The 25,488-nt window shown below is 44.2% G+C and overlaps 1 protein-coding gene across 11 annotated transcripts in view; it reads right to left on the reverse strand.

Moving 5' to 3' along the window:
* Positions 1-25,488, reverse strand: part of OMA1 (OMA1 zinc metallopeptidase) — a 53,237-nt gene that overhangs the window by 19,685 nt on the left and 8,064 nt on the right. For 7 of the 11 annotated variants that reach the window (XR_008305596.1, XR_008305597.1, XM_053243099.1 and 4 more), the window contains exons 2-6: positions 21,135-21,668; positions 15,255-15,483; positions 11,413-11,586; positions 11,113-11,220; positions 6,056-6,184 (exon numbers count right to left, since the gene is read on the reverse strand). Coding sequence is in view for 9 of the 11 variants with exons in the window: in XM_053243099.1 (XP_053099074.1) it covers positions 6,056-6,184; positions 11,113-11,220; positions 11,413-11,586; positions 15,255-15,483; positions 21,135-21,637 (1,143 nt within the window). In the remaining 2 variants the exon portion in view is untranslated. The other 4 variants (XM_053243101.1, XM_053243097.1, XM_053243102.1 and 1 more) reach the window with 4 other exon arrangements.

Raw genomic sequence — 25,488 nt, forward strand, 5'->3', positions numbered from 1 at the left:
CCTCTTCCCATATGAAGTGGTAGCCCGGTTGGGTTGTCAGGACTGCAAATGACTTTGTGGTCAATTTAGACTTTTTAAGTTTTTCTAACATGTCATCAGTCTCGGCACTGAACAGACCATCACCTTCAAATGAGAGGTCCTCTATCTTGTCCATAGTTTCGTACTGCAAAATAGAGGAGTGCAGCCACACGTGACAACACAGAGCCACCGCAGAAGCCATGTTCTTTGACTCGCTGTACTAATCTGCTGCCTGGTAATATCAGCAGACTTTTCCTGTAATTCTTTGATTTTAGTCAGCATGTCTTCAGGTCGCATCTCAGTGAGTTCCTCCCACAGGGAGTGTTGGAAATGTGACATAATTGCAGTGTAATTGGCAATGCACATGGCCAGAGTACTTGTGGAATAAATTTGCCTCCTCATGGAGTCCAGTCTGCGGCCCTCTTTGTCAACCGGGGCTCCATGCTGCCTACCAGAACGGTAAGAGGAAGCATAATTCACCACCAGGGAATTGTGCTGGGGGTGTTTAAAAGATATTCACAGCCCTCCTCTTGTACCCTGTACATATTTTCAAGGCGCCTTGAAGTGGGGGCCGTAGTGGAAGGCTTCTTCCATGCTTGCTTGGAAGCGTGCAACAAGGCCGGCAACACGGGTAGAGCAGTGGGTTGAGAAGGTTTTGCCTTCTGCAGGAACTTATAGACAGGATCCTCGATATTCTCAGTGACTTGTGTAAGACTGAGACCTAAGGCCTTGGCCATGTCAGAGATCAGCATATGGTAGTTCTTGTGTTCCTCCTTGGGAGACTCTGAGGACTTTTAAAGCACATCATCATCCAGGGACGGTTCAGATGGGATTTCAGAAGTTTGAGAGTCAGAGTCTGGGTCAGGTGGTGGGTCCTCGGGGACTGGTGAAAGAGCTCCAGAGGCTGTGCTGGGGGCGGGGGGATAAGGGTGCCACTGGAGGTAGCGGGCATGATGGTGTGGTCAGTTCTGCTGGCAAGACCGAATCAGTCTGGGTTGACATTGTAGCATGAGTTGTAAGGGTCGAGTCTGAAGTGGAAGTGACAGCTTGCGTCACAGTTCATGGACGGTGGAGATTGTGGGGACACAGGAAAACACCTTCATCCCTCACATGTTCTGAATAGTGCACTACACGTAAAGGCTGTGTGTAACTATCAGTATGCACATATCCCCTCTGCTTTGAGGGTGCCATTGCACAGCGGGACAGTAGGAGCACGCACTCCAAGGCTTTTCTATCTTCCATTTAATCAGGTTGTGGATCTACTGCTCCATCAGGCATCTATGCGTGAGTGGGGAAAGAGACTGAGTCGTAGAGACCTCACTGACCTCATCGGTGTCATCCAAGGTGATATTGGGACTGGAGTGGGGAAGAATGGGTAAACCCCCTGTATCAGGGCCACATTGGCCTTAGAAGGGAGTGCCAAGACGTTGCACAGAGGGACCTCCGTCGTCACCCTCAGCGAGCGGGTAGCTGTCAGGGAATCGAGCGTCAGCATGCCTTCCTGACTGTACTGGTACGCTCTTGAGCTTCAGGATCATAAACTTCAGTGCTGGCAGTGACACGTTTCCGGACACCGTCATATTTAATATCAGTACTTTTGCGGGCTTTGTTGACATCGAAGGAGGCTTTGGAGACTTCGATTTCAAATGCTTCCCCAACATGGATGGCTCCGATGTCGCCGAATCTTCCAACATCGGGGGTCTGGACTTCCAGTATGATTTTGACTTTTTGGGAGCAGACAATGAGGTAGTCGAAGAGGAAGAGTGTCGCTTTGTGTCCGACTTAGCCTTCCCCGACTTGGCCCCTTTCAAAAGTGGGGAAGAAGGCTTCGGAGTGTTATCCTTCGGTATCAACTTCAGGGTCGAAGGTTGGGGGCTCGGTGTTACCCAACTTGGTGTCAACATTGACTTCACATTGGAATCCCTAGAGGATTTTACAGAGGCATTGCAGCTCTTAACGTCGAGAGCTGAGTAGACTTTGAAATCAGAATAGCCAAAGGTGTCGACATTGATGCTGGAGGTTTTAGCGCCAAATTATAGAGAGTGTCTTTTAATCTCAAAAGTATGATTTTACGAGTTTGGAAAATTCTAAGCAAATTTTGCGATTTCCAGTGTTATGTGTCTCACCAAGTCAAAGGAGACATAAGGTGTAGTGGTTCGAAGAATGGGAAGCAGTGTTACATTTCCCACACCACACATTTCTGTCTGTCATCAAAAACAGTCCAGCACATCAGAAAAGACAGTAAAACAATCTAAGACAGTAAAATGTTCTCTCACAAAACCGGAGGACTGAGCAGTGAACCCCAGCCAAAGCAGAAGAACCTTCTGAGGTGTCCATACTGTTCGGCGGTCTGAAAGGAACTGAGGAGAGCGGCGTTCTGGCTGCCTGTTTCGACGAATGCATGCGTGCCGTGGGCAGAGCCGGGAGTGCCAGGTGAAGCTTGTAGAATTTTCCCCAAATGTCTCCTGCGCAGGTGTGTATCCCAGTTATGTAACAGTTTCTATTTATCCACCCCATAAGAAACAAATTACAGCAGAAGGCTTTTTCTAAGAGACTAGAAGGAAGCTGTAGAAATCATGCATCCCCCTACCAAAATCACTAAGGGTTTCAATCAGTAATTTTAGCAACAGCATGGTTGAGTACCTAAACTTTAGCTATGATATGCTTCTAATTCCTACTGTGTTTCCTTACTTCTGGCAAAATGCTAAAAAGTGCAATCCCACATGTTGATGTGGTGATGCCGAAGCTTTCTCTCCAATCCGCCCAGAGACGAAAGTAACCGCCCAGAGACAAAAGTTTGGGTGGTATAGAAGTTAAATCAATCAATCAGTCAATCAATCAATCAATCAGCTTCGGGCAGAATGAAAGCATTCATGAGTGGAGGGGAAGGAAATAAGTGCAAAAGTGTGGTAGTCCATGGCAGGCCAACACTCTGTCAACCTCCAGCCTCAAAGGCAGGATGCCTCCCAGTACCAGCTGCAGGGGAGTAACAGCAGGAGAGAAGGCATGCCCTCAACTCCTGCCTGTGGCTCCCAGCGGCATCTGGTGGGCCACTGTGCGAAACAGGATGCTAGACTAGATGGGCCTTAGGCCTGATCCAGCAGGGCTATTCTTATGTTCTTAACACAATTCACAAGCAGAAAAGCAAGCCACCAGTTAAGAGGTAAATCAAATATATAACTAGGTGATAGGTAGATAGGTAGGTAGGTAGGTAGATAGATAGATAGATAGATAGATAGATAGATAGATAGATAGATAGACAGACAGACTTTATTGCATTTATATATCATTGGTCCCAATTGTATGACCCACTAGCATTTGCCCAATTTTAGTGACAGAGAGGAGTTGAGAGCACTAGCCAATAGTAAGAGCATCTAATCTACAGGTGAAACTCAGAAAATTAGAATATCGTGCAAAAGTCCATTAATTTCAGTAATGCAAATTAAAAGGTGAAACTGATATATGAGACAGACGCATTACATGCAAAGCAAGATAAGTCAAGCCTTAATTTGTTATAATTGTGATGATCATGGCGTACAGCTCATGAAAACCCCAAATCCACAATCTCAGAAAATTAGAATATTACATGGAACCAAGAAGACAAGGATTGAAGAAAAGAACAATATCGGACCTCTGAAAAGTATACAGTGTACTGTGCTTGATTGGCCAGCAAACCCGCCTGACCTGACCCCATAGAGAATCTATGGGGCATTGCCAAGAGAAGGATGAGAGACATGAGACCAAACAATGCAGAATTGCTGAAGGCCGCTAATGAAGCATCCTGGTCTTCCATAATACCTCATCAGTGCCACAGGCTGATAGCATCCATGCCACGCCGCATTGAGGCAGTAATTGCTGCAAAAGGGGCCCAAACCAAGTACTGAATACATATGCATGCTTATACTTTTCAGAGGTCCGATATTGTTCTATTCTTCAATCCTTGTCTTCTTGGTTCCATGTAATATTCTAATTTTCTGAGATTGTGGATTTGGGGTTTTCATAAGCTGTACGCCATGATCATCACAATTATAACAAATTAAGGCTTGACTTATCTTGCTTTGCATGTAATGCGTCTGTCTCATATATCAGTTTCACCTTTTAATTTGCATTACTGAAATTAATGGACTTTTGCACGATATTCTAATTTTCCGAGTTTCACCTGTATATTTAGCCCTGAGGCTTTGGGGATAAAAGTCCAAGGGGGGGAACTGCAGTCAGCAATTGCAAAATGTATTTCATGCCATTTCCTTTCATTTCAATAACAGAAACACATTGAGGGGGTGAATGTTTTTTGAGAAAGTTGAACTTCAAGAATGTCAAGCTTTCTTCCCTGAATGAAAAGAGTCAAGACTGTGTAGAGTTACTTTTCCCCCAACAACATACCACAACCCAATGACTGTAGATTATCAGAGCTCACAGGCACATTTTAAGTAATATTCAGATATGTGGCTCCCTAACTTCTGTATGGCACATTAGTCTTCATTACTGATGCAAGACAACAGTATGTCATTCAAAATAGGATGTCATCCAAAATAGAACGGGGTCACCGAGTGAACAACTTTTGGAACCACTGAGTCATAACACAGGTTCATAATCCTGATAGAGAGGCTGGTAAGGGATGTTTGTTGGTGCAAATAATGTGTTAGAAGCAGCATTGTAACCAGTCCCGATAATTGTGGAAACCAGGAAGCAGCAACAGTAAAATTATTAGGTTCCTGCAACCCCAGAAGTTTTTCTAGTTCCTTTGTTTAAAAACAAACAAGGTACTACCTACGGACATTTTTTTATTTAAAGAAAAAGGAGTGAAGGGAACTGCCAAGTATGACAAGGAGCAAAGAACTGGGTTTGGCAACTTGTGCACTATAAAGAAAGCCTGGTGTTGAAGTATCATTGATCATCCTGACAGTTCTCTCAGCCATTTTAGGTTAGGTTACTAAACTGCCTTTTCCTGCATCTCTGATTTTATTCCTGACTGGCAGGAAGTTCAAGTGCAAAAGGAAGTTCAAGAGAGAGCAAAAGCATTTATTCTCTCCTCTAGTTCTGGTTAATGAGCCTTGTAGCACGCAGCCAGCAAAGCCAAGAAGAAGGATCTCAAGGCATTCAAGGTTCTGAGGGCCATCTGCATCTCAGGGTTTGCCCGAAAATATTAAAATAGTGCAAGAATGACTCAATAAATATACAACCCCCACCCACCCAACATTGCATTTTATATTGTCTTCTGGGTGATCAAGCTAACCTTTAAAAACAAAGGAATAAAAGGAAAAGAAAGTTAAATCATACACTGCGCATCATCCTACAGGGAGTAAATACTGCAGGTGATGAATGCTACAGAAGAATTTAAATTATTGATTCTAGGTAAATACGTTCCACTCAGTAGCATGCCTGGGGCCAGTAATAAAAATATTAGTGGCTCAGGAAAATAACAAGAGTACTCCATTTTCTGACATTCACTCCCAAACTGTGACAGTGTGAAGTCTAGAAAGTCATAGACAATATTTGTAACGCTCATGAATTAGTGATTTGAAAAAAAACACTATTCGCCAACATTGCATCTTGTGCAGGTATACACAACTTACACAGCTCTACCATAACTTTGCTCCACTGCAAAATATAATCTATTATTATTAGAAATATTTATATAGTGCTTTTCAACAACAAAAAGTTCTCAAAGCAGTTTACATAACAAAAAGAAACTGGTCCCCTGTCCCAAAGGGGCCCACAGACGAAAAAGAAAAAAAAGTTGATGCTGTGCTGGAGCTGGAGAGTTGCTTTCTCACTGCTACATGCATGAGAGCCATCATTTTGAAAGGTGCCTCCTTCCCAGTTAGCCGCAGTATCCATATGGGAAAGGCATACCTAGATGTACATTTAACTACTAGACCTGCTGGATCAGACACAGGGTCCATTTAGTCCAGCATCCAGTTTCTAACAGTGACTGGCATGCTTTGCAACACACAAAACCTACCCCACTCCCAAATGATGCTGGAACTAGGCAGAAATAAATAACAAGGCATTAAGGCATGCCAGATTATCTTACCTCCTGAAATCTTGCCTGGATCCACTGGCCTAAGATTGCTAAAGAGTCTCGAGGACAGGCTGCCCAAATCATTGTGAGAATAATGAGCGACAGGAAATCCAAGAAATGTACCAGGCTTGCCTTCTCTGCCTTAAAACAACATTACAGGAAAATGACATTAAAGAGAAGGTATGTGCGTGTGTCACACATACACACAGTTTTCCATGTTCTAAACCACTAGGTTAAAAGAAATTGCGTGGGAAACAATTAAATGTATTCCCTATTCTGTCCTCTTGCCAATACATATGGTATTTTTCACAAGGAAATGACATTCAATGAATCATATTTTTCCTTTTTTTAGTGCCAAGCCATCAAAACTGTTCCATCACAGCTAGTACAAGCTTGTAAGCCAAAGGGCATTCTTAGAGGAGGAAACCATAGGAGACCATTATTGTTGCTACCACAAACTACTCCACTTTGGAACATAAGAAATGCTGGGCTGGATCAGACCCAAGGCCCATTCAGTCAGGCATCCTGACTGACGGTGGCCAGGCAGATCCCTCTAGGAAGCGAAGAACTGAGGACTCATAGACCAATAGCCCTCTCCCACTGTGGCTTCCCAACAACTGATATTCAGAGGCATACTTTGAACCTGGTGGTATCCCTGTGTTCGCCTCCCTGATTGCCTTTCAGGTGGGGAAGCTAGAGTAGACAGGAATTAATTAAGCGCTATTCTTTTCAAGAATTAGCCAAATACTCTCCCACTATGTTGGCACATCAGATCAGTTCTCTCCTATCACCTTCATAGGAGGGGTAAATAAGGGGTAACAAGCTCATCTCCTTCCCTAACAAAAGTGCTAATGGCTGGCTCAGGGCACAGGAAGCAAGCTTGTCAAAACATTCCTAGACACTCCCAAGGTCTCTCCTGAAAACACAAGATAAGCTCTGATGCACCCATTTTATTCCACCCCCAACAGGTTTCTCGAATTTATTCACCTTTTTGTGCTGAAAGAGCACACCCAGCAAAATTAAACAGGACAAGGATGCACTCCTTTGTCTATTCCTATTGTCACCTTTGTCAACAGAAAGGTGTGGTCAGCATACCACCTCAGGACAAGGTGCTGTCTATTTCTAATAAAGACACAATCAATCAGTGTGTCTCTTCCTTGGATTCACCAGTTGCGTGTTTGTACATTTGGGCACTGGCTACTCCATCTTGCTTTGCCTGGACTTCTGCTTTCATTCTGTTCGTCGACTCCAGATCGGCCCCATTCTCCAAGCCCGATCTGTGCAGGACGTTTGGCTGCAAGATACTGGTCTCCGGAGATCAGACTCCCTCTGGATTCTTTCTGGCTCCTAGATCCTGGTTTGGCACTTGGGTCCCTACTCTTGCCTTTTGCCTTCCTGGCTGTCCCGGAGGAAAAAGGTCCCTCGACTTTGCTTGAGCTACAAGGGTCCACACACTCCACCAGACAGACATAGGTATCACTAATCTCTGCTCCAAAACCTCTTCCTCCCCTCCTTTCTTGCTCTCTAAAATCCAAAGTTGTTCTCTAAGACCGTTTCTCTGGTCAGCCTTGAGTAGACTTAATTCAGACCTCAAGCTAAAATGCCTCTTTGTGAGCATCAATTTAGTTCTATTGATTTATTAGCCTTGTTTGTTTTGTTAGTTAATTTTATTTATTTATTTATTTCATTTATAAACCACCCCATCCAGAGGCTCTGGGCGGTGTACAACAACTTTTAAAAAGACATTAAAACACACAATTCAAAACATAGTGATAAAAACAATATAAAAACAATTCAAAAACAATTCAAACCATTTAAAACCAATTAAAATACCTTTAAAAAACAACAACACTTACAAGCCTTGGAAGGCCAGGCCAAACAAATAAGTTTTTAGGGCTCCCTTAAAGGCCGACAGCGAGCCTAAACTGCGGATATCTGCTAGGAGTGCATTCCACAGACCAGGAGCAGCAACAGAAAAGGCCTGGTTCCGAGTTGCCACCAGACGTACTGGTGGTAACTGGAGACGGACCTCTCCAGATGACCTCAATGAGTGATGGGGATCCTACTGAAGAAGGCACTCTCGTAACCTGGACCCAAGCCATTCAGAGCTCTAAAGGTAATAACCAGCACTTTGCATTTTCGCCAGGAAACATATCGGCAGCCAGAGCAACTGTTTTAAGACAGGCATAATACGGGCTACCCCAGATATGGGTATAATACGGGCTACCTCCGGGCTACCCCAGAGAAAAATCTGGCTGCCGCATTTTGAACTAATCGTACTACGTCTCTGAACTATGTACAAAGGCAGCCCCGTGTAGAGCGCATTGCAGTAGTCGAGCCTGGAGGTTACCAGCTGATGCACCACTGTTTTGAGATTGTTCTCTTCAAGGAATGGACACAGCTGTCGAATCAGCCGAAGCTGATAGAAAGAGCTCCTAGCCATAGCCTCCACTTGAGATACCATGGTGAGGCTTGGATCCAAGAGTACTCCCAAGCTGCTTACCTGTTCCTTCTGGGGGAGTGTGACCCCATCCAGCACAGGAAAATCTAACTCATCCCCTAAATTCCAAACCTCCACAATGAGCACCTCCTTCTTGATTGGATTCCACTTCAATTTGTTATCCCTCATCCAGTCCATTACTGCCTGTAAGCAGGCATTTAAGGAGTGAATGCCATTTCCTGATGATGATGATGGTGGTGGTGGTGGTGGTGGTGGTGGTAAGGAGAAATAGATTTGGGTGTCATCAGCATACTGATAACACCCTGCACCAAATCTCCTGATGACCTCACCCAGCGGTTTCGTGTAAATATTAAAAAGCATTGGTGACAGAACGGAGCCCTGAGTGATTCCATATAACAGCTCCCATTTTAAAGAGGAACTGTCACCAAGCTCCACCATCTGGAATCTGCCTGAGAGAGAGGAGCGGAACCACTGCAAAGCAGTGCCTCCTATCCCCAACTCCCCCAAGTGGTCCAGAAGGATACCATGGTCGATGGTATCAAACGCCGCCGAGAGATCCAAAAGAACCAACAGAGTTACAACCCCTCTGTCGATTCCCCGGTAAAGGTCATCCATCAGGCCGACCAAGGCAGACTCAACCCCATAGCCCACTCTAAAGCCAGTTTGAAATGGGTCTATATAATCAGTTTCCTCCAGAACCACCTGGAGCTGGTTAGCCACCACTCTCTCAATCACCTTGCCCAACCACGGGAGATTGGAGACCAGCCTATAACTATCCATCACTGAGGGATCTAGGGAAGGCTTCTTAAGAAGTGGTCTAATCATTGCCTCCTTCAAACAAGGAAGCATCCTACTAGTGATGTGCATGGTCCAGACCGGCACCGAGGGGGGGGGTCTCCCTTTAAGGGCGGGGGGGTAGAACTTACCCCTCCCGCCACTCTTCCCCCTGCGGCGCTGTAGCATTAAGTGATGTTTTTGGGGCGGCAGCGTTCCTCGCTGCCGCCCCTGCCCCCGTTGTTGTTTGTAAATCCATCGTAAGAGCACTCTTAGAGCAGCACGCATGCGCATGCGGCGGCACACGCGCACCTCTCGCCACCGTGCGCGTTCCGCCTATGTCACACGCATGCGTGCTGCTCTAAGAGTGCTCTTACGACGGCTTTACAAACAACGACGGAGGCAGGGACGGCAGCGAGGAACGCTGCCGCCCCAAAAACTTCACTTAACGCTACAGCACCGGAGGGGGAAGAGCGGCAGGAGGGGTAAGTTCTACCCCCCGCCCTTAAAGGGAGACCCCCTCTCGGTGCCGGACCGCTGGACCAGTCCGGCTCCGGACCGGTCCGGAGGCCTCTTACATGGCCCTACATCCTACCCTCCCTCAGCAATGAGTTAATGATATTAACTAAGCCCATCCCCAACAATCTTCCTGCTAGATAGAAGCAGCCAAGTTGGGCAAGGATCCAGAGAACAAGTGGTAGGCTACACCTCCCCAAGCAGCTTGTCCACGTCATCACGCATCACAGATGTGTTCATTGCTAACCAAGATTTCTTTTTCTGTAACCCTAAAGCCCTAAAATAAACCTGATTCTATTTTTGAACTTTCAACACTCTGTCAGTTCTTTCCAAAGCTTTGCACAAATTTATTCTGAAAATGAGCTGCTCCATCTAACTTGCTAGTTCCCCTAAATAGTCAGGGGTGTTTGCCAATTCCCCCAGGAGCAGTATCATTATTAACAGCATTATTAACAGCACTGCTTATCTTGCAGGTTGCTTTTGCAGCAACAGGGTGTTTTTCACAAAGAGCTTTTAAAGCCCTTTAGCTTGCATCTCCTCTGGAATGGAGGGTGTGTGTTCACATAGTGGGCAGATTTACCCTGAAGTCCCTGCGAGCTATCAGGGAGCACTTCACACACAATTCAGGTTTTTCAATTCGTATAGCCTGATATATACCTGGGGTAAAAAAAAATCCACTTTTTGCATTGGTTCTTTGGGACAACTTTTGAGTTCGCAGTAAACTTGTGGTAAAGCCTGCTGTGTGAAGAACGCCCAGGCTGATATAAAGCAACTTTATGCACCTTGTGTAGGCAAACCTGCCTTACTTCCATATCTACCAGGCACTCCAGGCTCAAGCCCTATGCAACTATATTGATAAGATATTTTTGTAGGGAGCGATACTGGAGGATTCTGAGAGGAGGGTTTGAACGGAAGGGTTTTGTTGTTCTGGTTTGGGAGGGAGTCCTTTGTTTTTAAGGGGATTTGAGTAGAAAAATGGTGTGCATTTGTATTCTATAGAACACAGAGAGGTGAAAAAGTTTTATTGTACTGTACACTGAAATGTCATCATTTATTGTTAAGATGTGTGTTTTTATAAGCCTAGTTATCCTCTCTGAAGAACTGTTTTTAAAACATCCCTAGCATCTCATGTCAATTCAAAAAACTGACATAACCACACACAAACACAGCATTATCTACAAAGCTACCTGGCCCAGCTCTGCCACATGATTGCAGCCAAATGTGACAGTCTACATGTTACTGATTTCAAGCAACCATAAACAAAATTTAGCTTCATAATGAAAAATAATACATTTTAAAAAGAGAGGGGGGAACTTACGGCATGTCCCAGAACAGCATGAGCAATTTCATGTCCCAAAATGAAAGACAATTGATTGAGATCTGACACAGCAGTCAGCAAACCAGTAAAAACAAATACTTGTCCATTCTGCAACAAAAAGGGGGAAATGTACTGCAAGAAAATGTACTTGAACACATTCTTTCCTTTTTCTTTTTTTTTAAAGTTTTGAAAGATTTGTATTTCACTTTTCTTGCCACAGGCAACCCAAGGCTGCTAATGAGAATAAAACCATAATCCAGTGTATTATTTCTTATTCTTCATTTTTGGTGCTATACTTACTGGAAGTACAAAAGCATTAATGCCTGGTTCTTCCACCACATGGATAGTCCATTTGAATTCTGAGACCTGCGGAAGATCTTTGTTGCTTTCAGCTAAGTGAAGAACAGCCTTTTCCACCACCTGATATCGGGGGTCCGTTTCAGGTAACATTTTATCTTTAAATTCCTCTACCCACTTTGGGGGAGAGTGGAGATAAAAAAAGGACATACTGAAAAAAAACCCTGCAGAGATACATTACATACACTGATAAACATGGAGAAGGTTTAGTATCATAAATACATGGGGCAATCTAATTCAACAGAAAAAAATGCTAAGCACCATCTTTCTTTAAACTAGTAATATTTTACAGAACACAAATTTTAGGCTCTGCCTGAGTAAAATGCTTACCTCGGGACAGAACTACTTGCATAAGTAAAAAGAGTTTACTCACAAGCACAATTAAACTTATTTATGCAAGAAGTAGTAAAGCAGATATTTTCAAACCCTGCACTGGGAAGAGCCCCTGTCAAGACAAAATACCCTTAAGAATGTGAGAAGGCCGGCATACTGGTATAACATATGCTTTGTACAAGTTCCTGCCTTCAGTCAACAGCATACCAAGTTAATATGGATCTCAGGTAGCACTGCTGGAAAAGTCTGAGACTCTGTATGACTACTGCCAGCCAACTCAGAGAGTACTGGGCTAGATGGACTGCTAGTCCAATTCACCAATGGAGATGGAACAGTGGTGCCGCCTCTGAAATTAGGGATGTGCTTGAACTGGTTTGGCGCCTCGGGATGGAAGTGCGAAACTGGTTCAGGCGGGCATACTCAAGCCAGTCCATTGGGGTGGAGATCGGTTCCTTGAAAAAGGAGGAACGCGAGTGCTTACCTGTTCCTCCGACGCCCCACTACTCATCCAAGACAGCCTGAACGCAACGCTGGCATGTACGTAGCGCCATGTGTGTGCCAACACCATGTGCAGGCTGCTGGTTACAAAGACGCAGCCCTATGCATGATCTTTTGCACACCAGTGCCAGTCCCGGATGAGCAGTGGGGCTGGGCAGAGGAGGAGCAGGTAAGCACCTGTGTTCCTACTTTTCCAAGGAACCGATCCCTGCCCACAGCTGCCAAGCTGGTTAATGCACATCTCTATCTGAACTCTGCCAGCCAAAGTGAACTGCTTCCCGTTACTTGGTGATAAGACTAGCCCAAGATTTGTTGTTTTTTTCCTTATAAGAAGAAGAAAAGGTTCCTGCACATAAAGTGCCTTTTTGAAACCATTTTTTTATTAGCTAGCAGACAGGTTGGCAAGAAGTACTTGCGGCCACAGAGATAATGAAATAATGCATTATGTGTTTTTTCCAGCCTTGTGCCTTTCTCTTCTTTTGCTTACACTAATCATCTCCCCTACAAATTGCTCTTAGTTCCACTCTCAATAATTCTACTTCACATCCACCATGAGCTGCATATGTAGATTAATCTGTAGAGCTTTGGCATCAAACAGGAAGTTGTTACCCCATCTAAGGCTAGTATTAGCTCTCAAAAATGGCTAAAATTCAAAACAGTTTCCATTAGTGTGAGATGATAGCAGCCTTACCCCATCTATGCAGCACTCTTCTATCAGTCTCTACACAATACATGTTTTCATATTAAACTGTATAAATAATGCTAATAGGATACTTCTACTGCTCTGAAAGGAACACTTGCATTAGCCTCCAGTTTATGAAGATACCTTCCAATTCAAATTCATTCATTTATTCGATTTCTATACCGCCTTCCAAAAATGGCTCAGGGCAGTTGTGGCTCAGGGCAAATAGTACCCACTCCTGGTTTTGAGCATCTGGTTGTATTCTTCCAGATGCAGATATATGTACGTGTACACACACACACCCCTCAGAGCACATTTGCATTAAGAGTTTACCATGGGTCAGTGCCAAAAAATGATTTTGCATGCCCCATCTTACTTGTAGCATCTGCCGAATAACATGCATCTTGCCTACATAATCATTTCTATGATGGGGACCACTGTGGTATGCTACTATATGTTGAAAATCACATAGAACTGTAGAGAAAGAGACACACATCCCAAATTCAACATTTCAATGGAAAACAGAGATCTATTTCTCTTTCCTTGTCTAAATTTAAACTAGATTTACAAATTTTTTAAAAAAACATGCATATTGCTTTTATTAAAATCATATCAGTATACAGGTAAGGGGCTCTAAATTGTTTACATCTTGCTCCGAGTTGTTTAAATTGATCAATCTGACCATTCTGAACATCCCAGATTTTCTTATACCCCCCCAAAGTAGGTACAATTGCTAACCAGAATAGGGAAGGTACATTTAATTCAAAATATATTTGTGAGTACACCAAGAGATTCTCAGAGACCTCCCTCTTATAACTACATGTTCCAAGAGGGAAACCATGGCAGCTAAATCAGTTTTATTTGGAAGAAAAGGCACGTATTTGGGGTTGAGAATTCGGGGGGGGGGATCCATTTCTAGCATAAAAATCCATATGGAAAGGATGTAAGCCTCGTGATATGAATATTAATACTGAGCATTTGAATCATACTAGGATGTACCACCTAGAGGATTTTCAGAGCACATCAATAACGAGGATTTTTTGTTTCTGACTATGGCGAAAGGAGAGCAACTCTGGGGTGAGTGTAGCTCAAGCAATCAAAGGAATGGTTGAAACATGGCCTGCTGCCAAGCTGATGCCTCTTACTGTTCTGGCTAGCCAGCCAAGCTGAGTGCAGAAGGGAAAAGGACAGAGCTCACTGGTGCCAGGCCTCCAGGAAACGATAAGGAAGCATGTCCTGGCTGGCCCAGCAGGGGAGGGAACTCTTCAGGGAAAAACCATTAGGCTAATCTCAGCATCAGGTTTGGTAAGAATGACCTTAATGCTCTGCCAATAAAGAGCCAATTATATTGCTGCAATCCATGGAGCTTAGGAGCTTTGCTGCAGTCCCTTGGAGTAGACTCCTGACACTAGCTAATGTACCTGCCTACTATGACTAGGCTTCCCCACAACAAGCCTGCCTAACACCACATTTAGGTACCCCAGGGATAAGACATTAGGCAGCCTGGAATTTCTTATTTACGCAGACAGAGAGCTATCACTTGATACAGACCTGCTTCAGGAGAAAAGCTGTTCCCTACAACGCTACCTAGGTCTGTCCTGAACACGGATCCAAGACCACATACACAACCATAAGATACCAACCCTACAGGACTGCAGACACGTCATGCTAACAAAATGAAAGCATATTGCTTCGCACTTCACAGGGAGTCTTCCTGCTGCTTTGTTCTGTATTTAAAGCCAGGTTTTGATTATCCCTATATTGCAAAAGGAAACACTAGCATGACTAGAAGTGCAGAACACTAAGCGCTAAGGAATGTCCTTATTAACTAAGGTTATTTCACTACTATTGTGCATCTCACAGATTACATCACTAAAAAAAAAAAAGCCCAGTAGTTCTAAGTAGAGCCTACTTTTCACTTCTTTTAACATGGTGACTCTTACCTAGGAGTCATTTTTTGTTTTCTGAACTTGAGTTACAGAGGAGTGTTGTTTATATTCCAAATGGCGGCCATCTTAAAACATAGTAGACTGGCAAAAAATGCCCCCTTGGGGGTCCCCTAGGGACTCCTCGCATGCACTGTGAATTTAGTTTTTATCAGACTATAAACGTAATTGTAGAGGGGTCCACACAGACAAAATGATCTCATTAGGCTTCTTCCCTTTGAAAAGTAGGCTACAGGAGAATAAGCTTAATTTTTCAAAAGGAAAAAAGAAGGTAGGATGATCTTTGTTTGCTCTTTTAAAACAAAAACAAAAACAGCGATACCTACCATGTTATATTCAAACTGGGACAACTCAGCAAAATGCTCCTTCCCAAATACCAGAAGACGAGCACGTCCAGTGATTGGCGTCTCCTCCAAGTGGGTAAAATAAAACATGATAAATATAACTCCCAAGCTACACAGACCCAGGACTATCTTCCATTTATTTCTTCTTACAGATTCTTTAAATAGCTCCCTCTTGTTTGGAGGGAGTGCACTCCACCATTTTCTTATGCTCCTGTAAGGCATAAACATGACAAAATTCAAGTAACTCAAGATTTATCGACCACATTTACATACTGCCTCATATAAAATCTCTGGGCAGTTTACAAATTAAAACAAAACAATTAAAACCTTAAATCATATAAAACAAAATAACTATCAATTAAACTTTAACACATCATAATACAACGTACAAATACAATACAGCATACAATGCAGGTTGCTGCTTGACTTGGACTAACAGTGGCTTCGCCCTATTGTGCGTTCCCATCACAATGCTATCAGCTTCCCATGGATTGCTTCCTCGTAGGGCTCCCCTTGTATATATTATTCAAATCCAACTGATACTTGTTCAAGGAGGAGTAGAAGATCCATATGGTAAGAGTACAAGCAGAGGCAGCTTTTGTTTCCCCCCCCATCCTGCATAATAATTAAGCCAGTGCATGTGAAGTTTATGGCCAGGATCCAAAGAACTGTTAAACTAGTTCCAGCAGCCCAAGGGGACTACAGACTTGCTTTTCTGCAAACGGCAGTCCTCTACACCACAAGGCAAACTGTTTTCAAAACTGAGGAAGAGTTTCAAAAACAGTTTGTTATACAGCTTGGTGGAGGGAGGGAATGAACAGTTCCAAGCAAAAGATTTCACAGTGCTTTTGCGAGCCTATCCAGTGTTGAGGATCTTGGTCTATATTGTGCATATGGGTGTGTGGGGGGGGGGATTTCCTCATTTTTCACGATCCGCATATTTTTCATCAGACCAGCTTACACAATGACTAGTCCAGAAATACTGCATGTGAGGTAAGGCAGCAGGCTCACACCCTACCACTACCTGCAAAACAAGGTGCAATGAGGACACACACACTGTGCGCCCCAAATCACAGCAATACTTCCACTGCTTCTAGAAGGTGGAAGATTATGAGAATTGCGTAGTGGTGCGGCTTTATTAGCATATGCCATGTCACAGGACACAAGCATGTGTGCGGAGTTGGAACAGCTGCCTTGCTGTGTGCAGATTATATCCGTATTGTGTGAGGTGACTGTTTAAACTTCACAAGAAAGGTAGCTGGAGGTCAGCGTGTCCCTATTTCAGTCTAGGAACAAGATTAAGTTTTTAACCACACTAGCTTGGCAAGACTAGGAATGAAACTGAATGCACTGAGCCACATTCTAAAACATGCTCAACTTTGGCCGCCCAGTTGTTTTTGGACTAAAGGTAAAGTTTTGCCATCAAGTTGGTGTCCAATCCTGGCAACCAAAGAGCCCCGTGGTTGTCTTTGGTAAAATATAGGAGGGGATTAGCACTGCCATCTCCCATGATGGTGATGCCTTTCAGCATCTTCCTCTATTGCTGCTGCCCGATATAGGTGTTTCCCAGTCACAGTGGCCAAAAGCCAGGGATTATGGGAGTTGTTGGCCAACATCTGCAGGAAGACTGAAGTTGAGCAGCACTATTCTAAGAGAAGCAACAACACTTCAATAGTGAAAGTTATAACACAAAGTGTTTCTCAACCTAACAGACAAAATATGCTCCATTTTACTGGAAATTTTTATTACAAATAGCTAAAATATGTAAAAGATGATAACCTGCCTTGCTCCCAATACTGTTTGTGGAAAAGATACATTGTTTTGACAATATATTACAGAAACCCGAGTAAGAGCATCTATGCAACAAAACTGGGTGTGACCTCAGGCTGATCATATTTAGATCACATTTTATTTTTCAGTCCGTTTTTTCCTTCTGAAGTGACTAATAATGTAGAATGCCTGGTTTCATGTGTGCCAGAAACCTACAACTCCAAACTAAGGAAGCGGTTAGTCCGCCCTAAAATTAAGAAAGTTAAAAATTCATAGTGTGTAAGTCCACAAAACATAGTGTTAGCATTTGGGTTGATTTCAAATTTTACAGGCATGGGACACATTAAAATGCATAGTAGCAGAGGTGTAATCTTGTCATTTGCCGGGGGGGGGGGCAGGGGCGGGAAGTAGCTGCTCCTAGATAACAGGTGAAAGGGCAAGCACTCAGTTGCTGCTTCCTACCAGCTGCTGCTCTTTGCTAGAATCTGAACTGGTACTATAGGCCTAGTAAAGGAAAGACTGTGCCGTCAAGTCGGTATCAGCTCCTGGCAAACACAGAGCCCTGTGGTTTTCTTGGCAGAATACAGGAGTGATTTGCCATTGCCTTCCTCCCACGCAGCATGAGATGATGCCTTTGCCATTGTGACTGAAGTGAGCATCCACCTCCAGCACCTTCCTATATCGCTGCTGGCTGATATAGGTGACTACAAATATATATTTACTAGGCACAGTCTGGGAAGCACAAAGAGGGATTAACAGACTCTTGCTCCCTAGGCAAGCTGCTTCCTGCTGCACCACCGCAGCTATAGGCCTAGTGCCTGCGTGTTTTTGATATTTGGCAGGGGTGGGGGGAGAATGACAGAAGGCTAGTTTGGCATCCTTTCCTAGCAGGAAGGCAGGCAAGATACCTTTTTATCATGGGTGTCCCTACAAAGCGGGCGGGGTATGTATACGTGTCTCTCCCCCACCCATTCTAAATATACTGAAAATTCTCTGTCTTACTGGGAGGGAGGGGCGCAGAACAGCCGTACCTTAACTAAGCAGCCAGATCCGCTTCAGACATAATGCCTGGCATTCCACTGCTAAGGCAGACAACAGATTCTATGTAAAAGATGAAACTGCAGCTTCGGGGGTGGGGGTGGCGTGGCGTGGCTGGAATCTGCTCCGATTAACAGACCTTACTGTGCTGTTATCAAATCGGAAAATTAGAGCTGTTTGTTACAGGTTAGTGCTGAGATGTATACCATACAGAAAGCCATCTATGCAGGGCCTTCTTGGCCCTTGTTGCTTCTCTTTAGTGCCATGCAATGGTGCCCAGGGTGAGGGTGCTGATTGTATAAAGGCTGCAGAGAGTCCAATGAGTGCCTTGTAATTACACTTAACAGACTTCCCCCTGCCCCCATTCCTCAATAATTATTTCTGTGGAGGTCCATGCTCTGCAGTGCTCTCTCCAGATTGGGGGCAGTACTGCAATCTGCTGCACTGTTCTTTACCCTGGCTGAGAAGAGCACTCTCTCACTTGCCCTCCCTGGTTTTAAAATAGCCAAGAGGAAGAGCTGGGATGACACTGCAGCAATCTTTATGAAAAAGTAGTGAGCTTTCATCAACTATTTGTTAGGCTCTTCAGCAACATTACTAGCATGTTACAAGCAATTCACACAGGAGTGATTGGGAAGTACACTGCTAAGCTTATACAGTACAACCTCGATATCCACAGACTCTATATCCGCAGAGTAGTGTATCCGCAGTTGGGGAATTGATACCTGACTTTGGTATATGCAATGGGAAATAGGCAAACAAGGGGTTAATCTGTGGGATGGGTGGGTCATGGGGTTGAGACTGCCTTGGTCAGCCTGATGGATGATTTCCAATTGGTGATCGACAGAGGGAGTGTGACTCTGCTGATGCTTTTGGATCTCTGTGCAGCTTTCAATACCACTGACCATGGTATCCTGCTGGTTCGCTTGAAGAAGGTGGGATGGGATAGCACTGTTTTACAGTGCTTCCATTCCTACCTCTCTGACAGATTCCAGATGGAGTCACTTGGAGACTGTTGCTCTGAAAAGCGAGAGAGCTAAAGTGTGAGGTTCCACAAGGCTCCATACTGTCTCCAATGCCTTTTAACATCTATATGAAACTGCTGGGAGAGATCATCAGGAAGTTTGGTCTGGGATGCAATCAATATGCTGACGACACCCAGATCTATTTTTCTATACCTACTTCATCAAAAAATGGCATGACTCCATAAGTGCCTGCCTGGAGGTGATATTGGGCTGGATGAGGGATAACAAGCTGAAGTTGAATCCAGATAAGACGGAGGTACTGTCTGCAGCGGGTCGGAATCCAAGAGATGGTTTAGATCTGCCTATTCTGGATGGGGTTACACTGCCCCTAAAAGATCAGGTTAGTAGTCTGGGAGTGCTCCTGGATCCCAAACTCTCCCTGATTTCTTAGGCTGAGGCTGTGGCCAGGAGTGCTTTTTATCAGCTTCAGCTGATACGCCAGATACGTCCATTTCTGGAGACAAATGACCTTAAAACAGTAGTACACATGCCGGTAACCTCTAGGCTTGACTACTGTAATGCACTCTATATGGGGCTGCCTTTGTACGCAGTTTGGAAACTAAAATTGGTAGAGAATGCGGCAGATTAGTCTCTGGGTTTACCTGAAGGGACCATATAACCCTGATTCTAAAAGAACTGCATTGGCTGCTGCTATAGCAATAGCAATAGCACTTACATTTATATACCGCTCTATAGCCGGAGCGCTCTAAGCGGTTTACAATGATTTAGCATATTGCCCCCCCAACATTCTGGGTACTCATTTTACCGACCTCGGAAGGATGGAAGGCTGAGTCAACCTTGAGCCCCTGGTCAGGATCGAACTTGTAACCTTCTGGTTACAGGGCGGCAGTTTTACCACTGCGCCACCAGGGGCTCTATGTTTCCAAATGAAATACAAAGTACTGGTTATTACCTATAAAGCCCTTAACGGCTTATGACCAGGATACTTAAGAGAGCACCTTCTGTGTCGTGAATCCTGTCACCTATTAAGATCATCTGGAGAGGTCCGGTTACGGTTGCCACCAACTCATTTGGTGACAACTCGGGACTGGGCCTTCTCTGTGGCTGCCCCAGGGCTTTGGAACATGCTCCCTGCTGAAATAAGAACATCTCCTTCTCCTTTTGATTTTAGGAGGACTCTGAAGACTTACATATTTTCCCAGGCTTTTAACTGAAACGAAATTTTAAATTTTAATGTGTTTTATCTATTATGATTTTCATCTTTTTTTGAATTTTAAGTGTTTTATATTATGTTTTAATTCTGTACACCGCCTAAAGTTTTCTATATTAGGCAGTATATAAATTCAATCAATCACTCAATCAATCAATCAGCCGACTTCAGAGGTCATTTCCGGCTGCCATTTTGTGTTCGGGAGCCTCCAAATGGGTCAGTTTTTTAAAAGCATCGACCCATGATTTGGGGGCATTTGGGGGCACAGCTCAACTCAAAGGGACAAGCAAAGCACAGTAGGCAGCTTCCCCCATTTCCTCCTGAAATTTGACCAATTTTTGATTATTTTTCTGAACACCAGGAACCTAACCCATGCAACCCCATAGCCCCAATGACTCAATATCCGCTGTTTCCATATCCGTGGTTGCAGCGGGAAATGGCAACCCCGCAAATATTGAGGTTTTCCTGTATGTGAATTCCAATTAAAAGCACAGTATAGAACTACTGTAATATATACACAGCCCAGTGTTTCCCTTTTCATTCCAAAGCAAACAATTTTGGGGCACACTACCCTGCAACACATTTCTTATGTTTACTTCTTTTCTTCTCCAGTCCAGCAGCATGCTTTGCTGTTGGGCACAAATAGCCCTAAGGGAGCAAGTTAGAAAGGTGGGGAGTTTAAACTCCCTCTTTTTTGGAACTGCCTTGCTCCTTTATGCACCAGGACACACCAGTTTAAACTCCCTGCTTTTGGGACGGAAAGGGAGTGAGTCAGTGCAGTGCAGCGCACTGCTTGGTGTCCCATAGCATATCAGTTGGAAAATGCTACATTCACCCAGAACAATATCAATACTTTACCTCCCAAGAATGATTGCAAGGAGCTTCTGAGCTGGCTTCAAAATCATCAACAAGATGGGAACTGGAGCAGCATTCAACGGTGATGACCCATGAAAAAGCCTGAAGATCTGGACACTATGGATAGAGGCAAAGTTTCGTATTTTCTGAGAAGAAAATGTCCCAAGGAGTGCCTCTTTGCCTCTCATCTTTTGCTCAGAGAAAGTAGAAGGCCTGCTGGAGAAGTTTCGCACAACATTGTATTCTCCTGCTTTCTTAGGATTTAAAAACCACCCTTGGCTTTTATTAATGCAGTTTCTGCATAAGACGGAACTTCCAGTCACAAAATATCTGGTACTGCTGCTTTTATTCCATTGTTGGCACTTAGTCACTTGATGCTGGTGTCCACCCAAGGTTTCATTGGAAAACTTGTAAGGATTAATGCACTTTCCCCAACTGGCCAGAGATGTTAATCGAATTAAAACATAGTTCCTGGCGGCTACTCTTGAGCCACCGAGGGCAGTCATCTTTCTCTCTCAGGAAAACTTGATATCTAAACTAAAATTATCACAAAAGATAATGACACTATGTTATTTACTGGTATACTTTTTTGCCACTTTTTCTGATACAAACTGAATACCTGTAAATTCTAAATCAAAGGTTGGGAAAGCCTCAGGGTAGATCCACCCACCGAGGTGGTAGGAGGGGTGTTGGCGCAATGTGGCACAGAAGAACTTTGACATCTACAGGCTGGTTCATAGAAAGCCCAGACACGTATCCACACATTATGTTCAATGCATGAACAATCTATAGAAACACTGGTTATTTTCACAGAATATCCAATGTACATTCAGTAGTACACTCCAGTTGTACCCTGCTGTCATGTATCACATCCATATTTTAGGCATATTTGGTGGATGCTTGCTTTCAAACAACCAAAAGAAGTATTTGAAAGACATCTCAAAAAGAGAATGAGAGAGATTTGTATTCTGAAGCTTGCTATTTGGGGTCTTTAGATCTTTGCTGCTACTACTGCCTTTTTGAAACAGAAAACCTCTTCTTTACGTTTTGAACCTTGACACCACATCAATGCTTAATTTTGTATTTTTCCTTAAGTAATGTGGCTTGGCATAATGTCAACCTATATTTTGTTAGGGATGTGCCGGAAGCATGGTCTGAGCACTTTTAGGGAAATTCGAAAGGGAACTTTAAGAAAAAGAAGAGCAGGTCCTTACCTGCTCTCCATTGCCCCATTCAGCTTCCAGCTGGGATGGTGCACATCCCAATGACCCTCCATGCAGTGTCAGCATGCGCAGATACCATGTGCATGCTGATGCTGTGTGGGAGGTTATTGGGATGTGTGCCACCCCAGCAGGAAACTGAATGAGGCAATGGAGAGCAGGTAAGGACCTGCTCTCCTTTTTCTTAAAGTTCCCTTTTGAATTTCCCTAAAAGTGCTCAAATTATGCTTCGAACCACGGTTCGGGCACATATCTATATCTTGTTTGTTAAATGACAAATAGATGAATAAATAAAGATAAATCAAGAAGAAACAAATCCCATCTTTGAAACTTGTCCGAACTTTTCTTGGATAGACCTACCCTAATACCACAGGCATTCATTTTGCTTGGAGACAAAAAGCCTAGGTGGTGATAAAGTATATGTTCAGGCACATATATCTCCTAGTCAAAAGTGTCATATATGCAACTCTGCATTTAAAGGTTCACCTTAAAAATGAAGGTATGTGTAGTCATTCACACAAACATATATAGGTGTATATAGACACCTGTCCACTTATACCACATAATCTCTGAATAGGGCTCAAGTGTGTTGCTAATACATGACAGCACATAGGAATTAGCTTCTCTCTCTCTCTCTCTCTCTCTCTCTCTCTCTCTTTTGTGCGTATAACTTTTTAAAAAACCCAGAGCATACATATGCAAGTGCTGTGCTTACACAATATACCCATCCCATTCTGAGCTGGATGAGTCACATTTAAACTCCAGTACACAATAAAGATTACACGTATAATGGGAGAGAACATGGATAACCAGCACTCCAAGGTCCTGTTTGAATGGGCCCCACATCAGTAATCACAACCAAGGTAGTCCTGACCACAGGCTGGTGTGGGGGGATTGACTTTCTATACATGTACCTATCTTTCCCCTTTTAGTGGAGTATAGGCATGGACACAAAGTAATTGTGAAGAGAAGTGAAAAGTCAGTGTGGGCGTTACACAGAACCTAAGAAATGAAGTGCTGTGAGCAGGGAGGGAATTGGGAGGTGCTGGAAAACAGGAATAGGAGCAAGGTGGCTGATAGGAGGGTGCACAGACAAAACAGTGGGCTGAAGCAACAGAGATAAAAGAAGAGAAAGTACATTCAGGTGTTATAGAGCACAGCCACACTCATGATCATGGCTCCAAAAGTGGGAAGTCCCACCGCACCACTGTCACTCACCCCCTCCTGCTGCCGCTCACGGTTATGGCACAATTTGTGTGAAGGGGAGGCGCCGAAACTGTGATAGCTAGCGCTTCCGTGAATGGAAGCTTTGGGCCATCCTGGCTGCTGCTCATGGAAGCGCCGGCCATCACAGTTATGGCACTCCCCCCTGCTTCACACACACACACAGTGCTGTAACTGTGAGCAGCTGACAGAAAGGGGTGAGTGACACTGGTGGGGTGGGACTTCCTCCCAGCTTTTGGAGCTGCAACTATGAGTGCTGCTGCGCTCTGTAAAACCTGAATGTGCCTTGAGTCTCCCCAGACTGTTTTAGCTGCCATTCTTTATCTGCAATACAGGCATAACACTACCTTAAAGGGCTGTTGTAAGGATTACCTAGACTGTATATGAAGTGCTTTGAACACTCAAGTACTATATGAATGGCAGGTATTAACAACAATGCACTCATGCTCCAGTAAGTGGAACTTCAGCACACTTACATTTTGCCTCTACAAGCAGAACGACTCTCTACCACTAGAGCAAGGAAGGTAATATCTAGGCAGACACATTGTATGCCAGAGGCAAACTATGAAGAAAGAATGATGCAAAGAAACTTTGGGAAACATAGTGTTATATTTCAGCCCCAGGGTTAATTAAGACTGCCAGATACTAGTGTCAAAGGGGAACACTACAGCAAACAAAATGAAGGTTACACAGCTAGGAACAAAGGAAGATGCCATATACTGAGTCAGACCATTGGTCTATCTAGCTCAGTATTGACTACACAGACTGGCAGCAGCTTCGCCAAGGTTGCAGGCAGGAATCTCTCTCAGCCCTGTCTTGGAGAAGCCAGAGAGAGAAGGGAACTTGAAACCTTCTGCTCTTCCCCGGAGGGAAATATCTTGCAGTGCTCAAACATCAAGTCTCCCATTCATATGCAACCACGGCAGACCCTGCTTAGCTATGGGGACAAGTCAAGCTTGCTACCAGAAGACCAGCTCCCCTCTCCAGCAGCACAAATGGTCACAGCAAGAAGAAAATAAAAATTTTTAACAAGCAAAAAAATAATAATGGTAAAGGATTTTTCACCGAATCCGTTTCAAGTTAAACTCCCTCACTGCAATAGCTGAATTTTTAAAAGGCTATTTATACTCACTCCATCCTACCCCCGCCTTTTCACTAATTCTATCCCTTTTCAATGCTTCCATATGACTCAAGCATGCAGGGATTCTAAACCATGTTAGTGAGTTTGAATCCAAACCGAGGCAGTGATAAAGGGAAGAGTCACGTGTTCCAAAAAAGGGTGGGGGACAAACTCATGTATCTACTTTCTGAGCCTGTAGGATTGTGTGAGGGAGGGTGGCACATCACCGCGATACAGCAGGACCCACAGCTTTTCCTTCACGGTGTTCTCATAAAAAGGCAGACGGAAATCACAAGTTGCTTAATGCACCCTGTTCTGTGCTTCCGCTAAGATGTGAAGTTCCACCCAATTTCCTGTGTCTACTCAACTGGTCAGGTTCAGGTGAACCTCAGCCCGCCACCACTCCTACACACACTGGCATGCGTAGAGCGATGGGCGATTCAGACGATCACCCTCCACCACGCACTATTACGGGAGGTGACGCAATCGCATCGGCCTATCCTTGAGTAACGCAGCGCGCCCACCCAGCCCCCATATTGCGTGTAGGAGCAGTGACGGACTGAGGTTCGTATGAACCGGCCCGTTGAACGACCATGGTATGTTTTAGAGATCTTGTTCAAGATAAGGTATATTTCCTTCCAAAAGGAGACATCAGGCGACTCATTCTACAATGGAGCGGGCGAGGCGGGAGGCGCCGCCGCTCACACGCATCCCCTTCGCTAAGGAACTGGGACCAGTTAGCATCGGTCGTGCACACGAGGTTGGGCTGTCCCCAGTCCTGCTCCCCTTCACC

The sequence above is a fragment of the Hemicordylus capensis genome, chromosome 4 (genome assembly GCF_027244095.1).
Source record: "Hemicordylus capensis ecotype Gifberg chromosome 4, rHemCap1.1.pri, whole genome shotgun sequence".
In the NCBI taxonomy this organism is placed as follows: Eukaryota; Metazoa; Chordata; class Lepidosauria; order Squamata; family Cordylidae; genus Hemicordylus; species Hemicordylus capensis.